Source organism: Salmo trutta, chromosome 4 (genome assembly GCF_901001165.1).
Source record: "Salmo trutta chromosome 4, fSalTru1.1, whole genome shotgun sequence".
Lineage (NCBI taxonomy): Eukaryota > Metazoa > Chordata > Actinopteri > Salmoniformes > Salmonidae > Salmo > Salmo trutta.
In genome coordinates, this window is record NC_042960.1 from 4,646,174 (window position 1) to 4,658,445 (window position 12,272).

The following is a 12,272-nucleotide window of genomic DNA, read 5'->3' on the forward strand; positions in this document are numbered from 1 at the left end:
TTGCAATGCTTGCAGTTAGCCACTGATTCCTTCCAAATGAATCATTGTTGAATTTGCTATTTCCAACTTGTTGTGTAATCTTTATGCCCAATGGCCGATGAGCACCGATACGTTTTATCTGTAATTTCTCTTCATTATTTCTCTTCATATGACAAGGATTAAAAAGGATTTGCCAGTAGATTGACTACTTGATTCATGATGACTGCTAGTTAAGATTTTGAAAGTAAGATGTTGACATGATCAGTCCAAACAAAGCTACAGTACATATAACATGATTTGATGTCAATTTATCTGTGGCCAATGACCTTGAGCCTTCTTGGAAGGGCACTTGTAATATAACTCTATGGCAGGACCCAAAGGGCTGAAATTTTGGATGTCTACCCTTACTAAGGACTTAGACTTGGTGATGAAGTAGTGCCTCCATGAGTGACAGAACACTGAGCCAATCACAGCGCAATGCTCCTATTTTCTGCTGGCTCGCCCCACCACCACAGAAAACGCTGAGCTAGGCTGAAACACCTGCATTTTATAGCTGCCTTACTCAAGAAAACTAAAAAGAGACCATGTGTGTATGCGGCTTTAGCAAATCAATTAAATATATATATATATCTTTTTTACATTGTTTGCAAACTGATGTGACACATATGAATGCCAAAATTACATGCAAAACAGGCTAGCCCCCCCCCCCCCCCCCAAAAAAGATATATTTTATTGTAATTTTTATTTTTTCAAAACATGTGGTGCTCACTTGTCCTGAATGACGGGTCAACACTGCAAGACTAGACCAGGAAATGAAACCTAAATAGGCAAGATTGGCCTGCAGTCAGGAAATGAAACCTAAGCGCTAGGTTTCCTAAGCATACGGAGTATTCCTGCATTTGTCTGGCAGCAGCAGGTAAGAACAGTCTCATCTGTTTTTCGAGACACATGAACTTATTACTGGACACTTGGTTATCAAACAACCCCTGTTTACTTAATAAATAAGTATTTACATGATCGTGTTATAATGCTAGTGTAATAATTCAGCATATTTTGAAATATTATTCAGCCATAACAATTTAGTGTAACAGTTTCAGCCTTAGGAATTTGCAATGATGTTAACTTACAAATTGTAATTGCAATGTATGAACTTAAATTACAGCTCATTTCAGCAGAGGTGTATTTAACAGCAGTTTCGTTACTATGGATGTTAACCCTGACTCCCCATACTACATCAACTTGCTTGACAGCAAGACTCATCCTGAAGATCACAGAGAATATGTGATGTTTCATGGCTGCTCAAAAGAGGGCGCAGAGTTGATTAAAAGGGAAGGTTTCAAACCATCAAGAGCAGATATCAGCATGCTTGGTGCTGGTGTTTATGTTAGTCGGGACATCCGAAAAGCCTGTAAATACCCTCTTGATGTTCCTGACTCTGAGAAAAGAGTACTAAAAGTCAGAGTGGATGTCGGCAGGGTTAAGGTCATAGACAGGCAGAACCACCCCATGCAGAAGACATGGCACACTGTGCATGGCTTTGACACTGCCTGGGTTCCTCCTAATGTTGGCATGGTGCCGAGCAACCAACAGGAGAACTGTGTCTATGAACCGAAGAGAATCAAAGTCATTGAGGTGATGAAGGTTACCGAAGAGAACTTGTAAGTATGAAAAAGACTTAAAGTTTCATATACAACACTTTTTTTCAATAAATGTAAAGATATAATGTATTTAAAAAATAATTAACCTACTGAACACAATATAATTTCTTACATAGCTATAAACACAAATGATGTTCCTGTCTTACAGATCTCAGTATGATCATCTTCAGAGTGGAGTCACCCCTGAGGACAGCCACGTCTACGTGATGTATCATGGAACATCAAAACAGGCTGCAGTAGAAATACAGAGAAATGGCTTCACACCATCTAAAGTTGGCATTCTTGGTGCAGGTGTCTACCTCAGTCGAGACATCCGAAAAGTCATTAGATACCCCCTTGGTTCTTCTGACTCAGACAGGATGGTTCTGAAAGTGAAGGTGAATGTTGGCAGAGTTAAAGTCATCAACAAAAAAGGTCATGACAACCAATACAACTGGCACACTCGTGGCTTCGACACTGCCTGGGTTCCACCTGGTGTTGGCATGGTGCCGAGCAACCAAGAGGAAGACTGTGTCTATGACCCAAAGAGAATCAAAGTGATGGCAATGCTGGATGTCGCCAACTTAAAAAAGTAAATGATATTGAGCCACAGTCAGATAACACAATCAGTAAAGTAATACTTTTTTCAAGAAAGACTTAAAAGACTACTTGATACTAGATCATATGCTATGCTTACCCCACTTCAGGTTTTGATTGAGGCGTTTCTATTTGATTCTTTCCCCAGGGTAAACCCATGGTTAAACACTATGCAGTGGAACTGATGAACTCTGCATTCAGTGGGAGCATCCAGCATCACCTCATGGTCACCAGAAGAGGATGGTTAGAATCAGACGGTCCCACATGATATACAGCTCATAGGAAGTAGAAGCTGATGATTTGACATGGCAATCTATATGCAATCAATCATATAACCTTATCATATCAAATATTTTCGAAATATAATCAATCATATTTACTTGATGTCAATAATGCATGTGTATCAATGATCATATGTTTTAAAAAAACAATGTTTTTTCTTCCTGATATACACCTCAAATAAATATGTCAAAGTTCCCCACATTGTCTGAGTGTGTTTCCCTTTTCCTCTTAGAATATCTAATCCGTTAATCAGCAAGATAAAAGGGAAAGTAGCCTTTACTTTTGATTGGTCGTGGCCATACCCTTGAGAAACTACATTTCGCCAGTACGGGTTATGATTAGGTTTGTGCGCACTTCAAATTAATGATGGTGTTCCTGCCCTACTAATTCCAGCTCTTACAAAGGCAGGATAAGTGTTTAACATATCAGCTAACCCAGTGATTTATATATACACCATTGAGCTAACCAAATAATGTGATTTAGCAATTTGACCATTGGTTGATGCAATGCAACGTCTGTGGATCTATTCGGGTAGGAACACCACCAATACCGATGAGGGAGAGGCTCTTCACTGCACTTCGATTCCGAAGTGACTTTTCAGTAGCAGGTTAGGATACGGAGGTTAGCGAAAATAATGTCCTAACCTACTACGAAAATGTATTTGTATCGAAGTTCGGTGAAAAGTGTCCCATACCTGTGACATTGGAAGAGAAGCTCAATTGTATACTCCTCGCGGCCTCTTTCTCAAAACCAAAGTCAGAGGTCCTTCCCCTCTGACCTCATCCAATGGTTTTTGAAAAGGAGACGGAGGAGAGAGGTTGAGGAGAATGTATTGAGATATTTGCATGGTTGTTCACGACACCTGGGATCTCTGAAAAAACGAGCTCAGACTGTAATCTTCAGAGCGGAGAAGTCGGAGCTCTAGGATGATGCCGTAATTACTAGATGGGATACAGTTGGTCAATTTGACTTAAACGTTTTGTTGTTGCATTTAGCCAACCCTAACCCTTTTCCTAACCTTAACCTAATGATCATAACCTGCTAAGTTAATTATCCTAACCTGCTGCTTAGGTTCTCCAAACCTGCTATGAAAAGTCAATTTTGAGAAAAGCTGTATCCCTTATAGACAAAACCGGTTGATGCTTGAGTTTCCGACTTCAAAATCCGAGTTGGATTACCATTCAAAACTATTTTCCCAATTGGAGTTCATTTTCCCCCTACTTTCCAGTTGTTTTGAACGCACTGAAGTCGCACCTAGTTCCGAGTTTCGGGATGTCTTGAACAAACCAAGTAGCCTAGCCTGTTCCGATCTGACGTTTGAGTTGCGAGTGCGACACAGCTCTGAATTGAACTGCCAGTCCAAACTTCATGTAAGGTCAACAATTTAAATCATTTATTTGAGCTAAACAGTATAATACATTTGATCGTAATAATGACAGAATTGCGTTTACTTTCATATTCGTTCTCTCTTATTTATTTGTGGCCTTTAACGTTACCTGCAGTATATCTTCATGGCTTGAGTAGGCTAAACAGAGTAAAATGATTTCGAATAAGGTATTGGGAAAGGGGATACCTAGTCAGTTGTACAACTGAATGCATTCAACTGAAATGTGTCTTTCGCATTTAACCCAACCCCTCTGAATCAGAGAGGTGCGGGGGGCTGCCTTATTAAATCGATATCCAAGTCTTCGGCGCCCTGGGAACAGTGGGTTAACTGCCTTGCTCAGGGGCAGAACGAGATTTTTACCTTGTTCAGCTCCGGGGTCCTTTCGGTTACTGGCCCAACGCTCTAACCACTAGGCTACCTGTAACGTATCGAGTTAGAAGTGTATGTTTGACAATCTTATAAACGTCATAAGTCTTATGAAAACAATTAGCCCTATGTTAAATATGAGGGCCAGGTCGGTAGGAAACCTATAAATTACACAACACATTTAAAATGAAAGTCAAACGTAGGTTTTGCGAACATAACAAAGTCAGTAGTGTTGGACATACAACACTAAAAACACCATAAAATCATCTCCAAGTGATTTACATTTTGTAAATCTGTTCCAAAGTATTTCCCCGCATAATAGAGAGATATAGGCTACAATATGTGATCGTATACAAAAGTAGGCAAGGTTTGAAATTATAATGTTTTAGTAAAATATTATATCTGTTCTTGTTGTCTATTTTCAGTATACAAATGATTTGTAATCATGTTCAGGTCCCCTGACCAAAAATCGTTCCGCGGCTGAATCTAGTTTATGATCCCTGACCTAGGTCATAGTACATCCGAATGTATAACCATGATGGTGTTGGCTAATTACATTTTTATGTAATATAAAATTGTTGGCCTTCTAAACAACCGACCCATGGACAATGTGTGCTGCTAGAGAAGAGATGTAGCCTAAGGGTTCAGTTGACAACATAAATGAAGCTTTAAGCGAGTTGCACCTGCTGTTTAGTTCAAACTTAATTTTTTTATGGGTATCTTGGCCTGCTTGTTTTCATTTAGCTATATTTCCCATGCACTGAAAGTGCAGGCACATGTTTCCCAGGTAATCCCCCACTCATACGCACTAAATGCTGCAGGTGATTTGCTGCTACTCTCTGACAGCAACCATCGAACCGAACCCCAGAGACTGGGCTTGGGTATTCAAGATTAGATGATATACCTTTTGTCATGAATATTCATATGTGATCTGTTTCATCTGACATTATGATATGGATTGTTTTAACCTATATTCAACAATAAATATCCATAGTCTGGAATACCTCCCTATGTTGTCAGTCATGATTGTGTTATAACTGCATTATTGTGCAGGCGGGCTGGAGCACCATAAAGGACACATTTGTGTGGGTAGAACCATCATTGGATCTGATAGGACAGGATCTAGTCAGAAAACTATTGGTTATTCGTGATTTTACCATGTGTGCATTTTATCCTCAAACTTTTCCACTAACATGAACTTTGATATTAATCAGTGTGCTCAGTTTAGGTTACACTTTCTTGATGGTACCAGTAGGCCTATGTTAACTTCTTGATTTTATACACAAATCATGTAAATGCAATTTTCCTTTGATATTTAAGTGATCAATATTATGCTGGGAATTACACTGACAGTGATATTGTATTCCTGATAGCATAGAAAGGATTCTGCAGAGTTCTATCAGCTCTGCTATGTTGATAGTAATGACCAAGTGAGAGGAGCCAGCACCCCCCTCTGCTTTAAAACCCCAAAACACAGACTACAGCCTGGAAAACTACCTCTTGGTCATCACAATGCAGGAACAATACAATCCACAATATCTAAAATCCAAAGATTGTGTTTTGAAGACCATGCTTGAAATACTTGTCACTAAAAGGCAGCACTCTCTGTTTGGATTGATGATGTTCCTCACAAGAACATATTAGCTAAAATGATCCATAGGAAAGGTTATGTACATGACATGATGTGCATTTCTGAATCTAGGAACAGGTAGAGTAAAGTGAGAGGGAGAAAGAAGAGCTGGTCATGGAGATAGAGCAACTGAAAGAGCAACATGAGACTCTGAGAAGTGTCCTGAAGGAGCAACAGCAAGAGATTGATCGCCTCAAGGTTTGTTTTCAAGTTGCTTGTTCCAGCAGCAGCTCCTTTCTCAAGCTGATCTCAGATCATTTTGTATTATTCTGTACGTTAATCCGAAACACTCCTTTTTGTATGATATGTTACGTTTCGCATGGTATGTATTAATTTGTGGAAGTCCATCACCCATTTTGTTTGATATGTTATGAATTACAATTTGTATTAAATGTTCAGAATTTGCAAAACGTGCAATATGTTACAAATTTACAAAACGTATGATATTTTACCAATTATAGATAGGTGGCTAACGTTAGCTAGCTGGCTAATGTTAACTCGGCTAGGGGTTAAGGTTAGGGTTAAGTTTAAGTTTAGGAGTTAGATTAAAGGGTTAAGGTTAGGGGAACGATTAGCTAAAAGGTTAAGGTTAGGGGAAGGGTTAGCTGCACAGTAACTAAAATGTAGTAAGTAGTTGAAACGCTTCTAATTAGCTAAAATGCTAAAGTCATCTGTGATGAGATTTGAACTCACAACCTTTGGGTTGCTAGACATTGCTAGACATCGCATTATACTCCCACCCCGACCAACAACCCCACTTTAATTTTTTGCCTTAAGTAACCATCTGTCTTGTCGTAATATATCATACTAATTTGAGTGTCCCAGATTTACATGCACTACGTTACGTCTAGTCTATGAGACCAGGCTGCCTTTCTAGACCCTAGTCATGTGTCAGAATGGAAATGAGAATGTATGTTTTATGTATATGCACTACCAGTACTACTACAACTAATTATCATTGGTAGTAAAAAATAAAATACAATCTGACAGCTGTAGTCTCTACACTATACAGCTGAATACCATCAATGCTTTTCAATTGTCTCTCTTTCCTTGTCTTATTTCTAACTGTTTCTTTCCATGAATGGCTGCAGTCTCTGACATCTATTCATGAAAAATATTTGGTGAATATAGTGTCAAAACATGTGACAGCTATATGTACTGTACACCATACATCTTTTCCAATATATCTTCGACTCTTTATTCCACTTTCTCTGTTTCCTAACTTGCTATTTCTTGCGACAAATCACTGCAGTCTCTGACCACTATTCCTGAGAAAAATGAACGAGTGTTGATCAAGATCCAACAGCTGAAGAAGGAGCAAGAGGAGTTGAGAGGGAGGGTTGAGGTCCAAAGTGTGGAGATTGCACAGTGAGTCATTCTTGTCTGAAGCAATCCATTAAAATGCATGGGAACATAGCGTTCTAGTCCAACACCTTTCCAGTCATATCACGATATCATCCTGTCTTGGATTTTTTTGACACTTGTGTACCAATGTGGTTCCTCATGCCCCTGTGTCTGTGTAAACAGGATGACCCCAAGGCTCAAATCTGAGCAGGAGACCCGCAGACTGAAGGATTACATTCAACTTCTACAGGTCAGCACACTCAGCTGAGTAATCAATGAGAATTAATGCTTTTAACACACATACGCTCTTTAAAAGACAAGTTGGCCAATTCATTCAACGTCATGGAATCTGCAGGAGGCTCGGACACAGTTGCACCAGGAGCAGCAGGCTTCCCACAATACCCGCAGACGTGCAGAGAAAGCCGAGAGGGAACTGGAGGAGGTCTATGAGCGCATGGAGAGCATTTCCATGACGTCTGCTCAGACCAAGAAGAAGAGCAGCAAACTAGAGGTGCATTTATACAAACAAACCAAAAAGTTGTATATTACTCCCCTTTTTCTCCCCAATTTTGATCTTGTCTCATCGCTGCAACTCCCCAACGGCCTCGGGAGAGGCGAAGGTGGAGTCACGCATCCTCCGAAACATGACCCGCCTAACCGCGCTCATTAACAACCACCAGCTTAATCCAGAAGCCAGCCACACCAACGTGTCGGAGGAAACACCGTTCAACTGGTGACCGGGGTCAGCCTGCAGACACCCGGCCCGGCACAAGGAGTTGCTAGAGCGCCATGAGCCAAGTAAAACCCCCCCGGCCAAACTCTCCCCTAACCCGGACGATGCTGGGCCAATTGTGCGCCATCCTATGGGACTCCTGGCCATGGCCAGTTGTGGCCAGGGTTGGGGAGTAACGGATTACATGTAATCTGTTACATGTAGGGGATTACAATGTAAAGATATAATTTAATCGTATTATTATATGTAGTAGAAAGCGATGGGTTAGAAGAAGCCTACATAACCAATCAATAAAGTAACATTTAACATCCTTATATGGCCAGCTATGTAAACTTTAACATTGATTTATCCTGCAATAGATGTCGTTCAATTGGTAGAATACATTTTTGTATTCTTCTAATGCCTCTTAAGGGGAAAGTAATCTAAAACTAACAGAATGTAATCAGATTATGTTACTGAGTTTGGGTAATCGAAAGGTTATGTTACTGATTACAATTTTGGACAGGTAACTAATGGATTACATTTAGAAAGTAACCTACCCAACCCTGGTTGTGGCACAGCCCGGGAATGAACCCGGGTCGGTAGTAACACCTATAGCACTGCGATGCAGTGCCTTAGACCACTGCGCCACTCGGGAGGCCTAAACTAGAGGTGCTTTAAGGATATCTTAGACACTATTGAATTTTCCGATCCACCGAAAGGGATATCATTTTTGTTTATCAATATGTTGTTTGTTCTGTGAAGTTAGTCCACCTGTAAATGAATAGAGAACACACTAAGCTTATTCTCTTGGCTGATCACAAGTTGCCTGTTCTCTCCTCTCAGATGCAACTTTTAGAGTTACGCAGAATCACTGAGGAGAAAGAAAACATAGCAGAGATGGCTAAAGAAGAAAATGAGGAGTTGTCCAGAGAAAATCAGGTGATTGCTATGAATTTTGCTACTATTTACTAGTCATTAAATCTTTTCTCTTTTTTTTACAGCAGAGTTAGGGAAGTTTTCTTATCATGGAGGTTTCCACTGTATTCTGTCAGGACCTCAGAAGAGATATTGAGAGACTTCGCAAGGAGTTCACTGACCTCCAGGCTGCACCAGTGTCCTTGGAGCATCCCAGTCCTTATGGATCTCCAACTGACCCCACCCCCACTGAGGAGCAGCAGCTAGATGTACTGTCTGCCTGTCTCCCCTCTGGGAACCACTATGAGACCCCAGATAATCCCAATTCTCCAGCTGTTGGAAAACCTCACCTTAATATTCCTGAATGAGAAATGAACGCCACTGGTGCCTCATGAACACTCCTTCTTGAAAAATAACAAAACGTGTTCAGTTATGACTGACATATGATTCCGTTTGCAGACACTGCTCCAAACTCCGAGGAGGAAGAGGTATGTGGAGTCATTCCTATGGTATAAATCTGGGGTCCCCAATTACATTCAGCCCAATTTTTCTTTGAGCAGATGGTCAGGAAGCCGGAACATAGTTATAAATAATTTGTACACTTCAAATTGACCTAAAGAATCTCAAAAACAGAATAATTTCAAACCTTGATTACATGGGGATACGATCACATATATCTATCTATTTATACGTGGGAATACTTGGGAACAGATTTCCTAAATTAAAATCACTTTGAGCTGATTTCCCGGTTTCCTTCTTTTAAAGTATTTTATGTATATTTGTGTTCTTTTTTTGGGGTCATAAAAATCACGGCCCGCCTATAGGGGAACCCTGTTATACATGGTATAAATGCAGTTTATACGTTTACAACAAGATACACTAGTGATTTGGGATCAAAGGATTGGTTTCATAATGCTTTATGCACCATCATTTCTGTGCTACACTATAGTTAACTCTATCCATCTATCTGATGTTACCACTTACAGAGCCTTCAGAAAGTATTCACACTCCTTTACTTTTTCCACATTTTGTTTTGTTACAGACTAAATTTAAAATGGATTATATAGAGATTTTTTCTCACTGGCCTACACGCAATACCCCATAATGTCAAAGTAGAATTGTGTTTTTTTACATTTTAACAAATTAGTTAAAAATGAAAAGCTGAAATGTTTTGAGTCAATAAGTATTCAACACCTTTGTTATGGCAAGCCTAAATAAGTTCAGGAGTAAAAATGTGCTTTACAAGTCACGTAATAAGTTTCATGGACTCACTCTGTGTGCAATAATAGCGTTTAACATGATTTTTGAATGACTACCTCATCTCTGTACTCCACACATAGATAATTGTAAGGTCCCTCAGTCAAGCAGTGAATTTCAAACAGACTCAACTACAAAGACCAGGGAAGTTTTTCAATGCCTCACAAAGAAGGGCACCTACTGGTAGATGGGTAAAAAAAAAGTAGACATTGAATATCCCTTTGTGCATGGTTATGTGATTAATTACACTTTGGATGCATCCAGTCACTAGAAAGTTACAGGCATTCTTTCTCAGTTGCCGGAGAGGAAGGAAACTGCTCAGGGATCTCACCATGAGGCCAATGGTGACTTTGATATTATTACCACTTAAGATCTGTACCTGTCCCATAGTTGTCCTTGCAGTGTCGTCACTGCCATGAGTGGTTCCCTGGCATCACCCAGGATGAGCTGGAGCTGCACGAGGACAGCCACAGTGTGTACCCCTTCTGCACCCTCATCTGTGATGGAGTGGAGCAGACTATATTTGAAGACCACGTCTTCAGCCATGAGGTGTAGAGATGCCACATCCTCACAACCATTCATACAGAGTTGCTGAGAGTAGACTAAATCTGATACTCTACAGATGATGTTCCTAACAACCCATCTAGAACATTCTAAAACAAACATTTATATCCCCCTGTTCGTATATGTCCTCTTGTCTAAGACTGTCCATTCTTAATTTCAGTCTTGGAGTAGAGATTTGCCTCCATTGCTGGTCAATAGGAGTGTATTGCTTTGCTATTTAATGGTTTCTCTATTGATATAAACTACATTTACTTTGGCTTATTGCACTACACTGTCTCTCTCCCCTTAAACCTACTGCTAATATATTTACTACGTGTTGCATATTAGAGTCAAATGATTCATTGCCAATTGATTCATGCTCAAAATGATTCACGGTGAAATGATTCCCGGTCAAATGATTCCCGGTCAAATGATTCCCGGTCAAATGATGCCCTCTGATAATGCAACAGTTTTGTATCATGAACTACAATATTCAAAGAATTACTATGCTATTTAAATAGGTTGTTGAATATAATGAATAATACAACAACAAAAAATCCATGAATGACAACTGCCACAGAACATAACATTTGTAACCTAGTTTTTATCTCCACAATCACTGATGGGAAGCAATATCATGTTTATCTACCCTTCAAGTTATAATACACAGCCACTACAATTCAGGACATTCCCAACATACACACATTGTTTAGCCATAATTATGACTTTGTAACTGTGGTAACTAGTGACGACCAGAGAGAAGGGTTCTGACTAGGTGGAATACAGCTATGTATTCCACCTAGTCAGAAGTGACTTTTTCGTAGCAGGTTAGGAGAACTTACGCAGGGTTAGTTACATTGCTCTCCTAACCTGTAACGAAAAGTAACATCTGGTCGTAGCTGTACTCCTTCTAGTCACAACCAGAGAGGAGGGCTGACAGCAGCCAATACTGTGGCTCTGCAGATGCTTGGGAATCTAATGCATGTAGCCTGATCAGTCATTAATTAGGCTAAATTACTTGACAAAAATGTTTGTTAGCAGAATTTTGCAACCCTAATTTAACTGTAAAGAAACGCTCCACTTCACTAGAGGGTGCTTTTTGGCCCTGGTCAAAAGTAGTGCACTATAAAGGGAATAGGGTGCTATTTGGCATGCAGACCTGTGACATATGTTTGTTTGCCATTATATCATTGAATAAGAACTAAGTGAATGTAGCATTTATGTCATTAATATATCAGAACTCAAGACTACAACATTAGTAGGTATGCATGGGGGGGGCGGGGGATATCATGAGTTAGAACCATAATATATGTGGACCACTAAGATGTTTGTTTGCGTATGTTGAAAATGATATTGTACATTGGTTACACTGTCTGTCCTTCCTGTTCTCTTCAACCAGTGTCATGAGCCCCGTTTATACCTGGTTCTAACATGAGTCCTTTGTCCTAATCTTGTCCACATTCTGGCTGTGCGCACATTTTCAGACAGGTGTAGATGATTCACGCATTGTGATGTGATTGTGATCAGATCTTCTTGCCCACCTCTGAAGGTAGTTAGGCACGCATTGAATATGGACAAGATCAGGACACAGGTAACACCAGGTATAAATAGGGCCAAGAT

General features: G+C 40.0%; 2 protein-coding genes across 2 annotated transcripts; both read left to right on the forward strand.

The window, feature by feature from the left end:
• Positions 1-815: 815 nt before the first annotated feature.
• LOC115191700 (uncharacterized) lies at positions 816-2,694 on the forward strand. The gene is made up of 4 exons (XM_029749546.1): positions 816-895; positions 1,142-1,637; positions 1,786-2,208; positions 2,362-2,694. The coding sequence occupies exons 2-4, from the start codon at positions 1,183-1,185 to the stop codon at positions 2,396-2,398; spliced, it is 915 nt and encodes a 304-aa protein (XP_029605406.1). The 5' UTR covers positions 816-895; positions 1,142-1,182; the 3' UTR covers positions 2,399-2,694.
• A 1,013-nt stretch (positions 2,695-3,707) lies between these two features.
• Positions 3,708-9,687, forward strand: LOC115191702 (trichohyalin-like). The gene is made up of 7 exons (XM_029749548.1): positions 3,708-3,865; positions 5,951-6,076; positions 7,131-7,246; positions 7,406-7,472; positions 7,578-7,733; positions 8,781-8,876; positions 8,990-9,687. The coding sequence occupies exons 2-7, from the start codon at positions 5,993-5,995 to the stop codon at positions 9,218-9,220; spliced, it is 750 nt and encodes a 249-aa protein (XP_029605408.1). The 5' UTR covers positions 3,708-3,865; positions 5,951-5,992; the 3' UTR covers positions 9,221-9,687.
• Positions 9,688-12,272: the final 2,585 nt, after the last annotated feature.

Bases quoted from the DNA above. Each gene is read 5' to 3' on its own strand.
- LOC115191700 (XM_029749546.1), top strand. From the start codon at position 1,183: ATGGATGTTAACCCTGACTCCCCATACTACATCAACTTGCTTGACAGC. The intron at 1,638-1,785 runs GTAAGTATGAAA...CCTGTCTTACAG, and splicing joins AAGGTTACCGAAGAGAACTT to ATCTCAGTATGATCATCTTC. The intron at 2,209-2,361 runs GTAAATGATATT...TTCTTTCCCCAG, and splicing joins GATGTCGCCAACTTAAAAAA to GGTAAACCCATGGTTAAACA.
- LOC115191702 (XM_029749548.1), top strand. From the start codon at position 5,993: ATGGAGATAGAGCAACTGAAAGAGCAACATGAGACTCTGAGAAGTGTC. The intron at 7,247-7,405 runs GTGAGTCATTCT...CTGTGTAAACAG, and splicing joins CAAAGTGTGGAGATTGCACA to GATGACCCCAAGGCTCAAAT. The intron at 7,734-8,780 runs GTGCATTTATAC...CTCTCCTCTCAG, and splicing joins AGAAGAGCAGCAAACTAGAG to ATGCAACTTTTAGAGTTACG.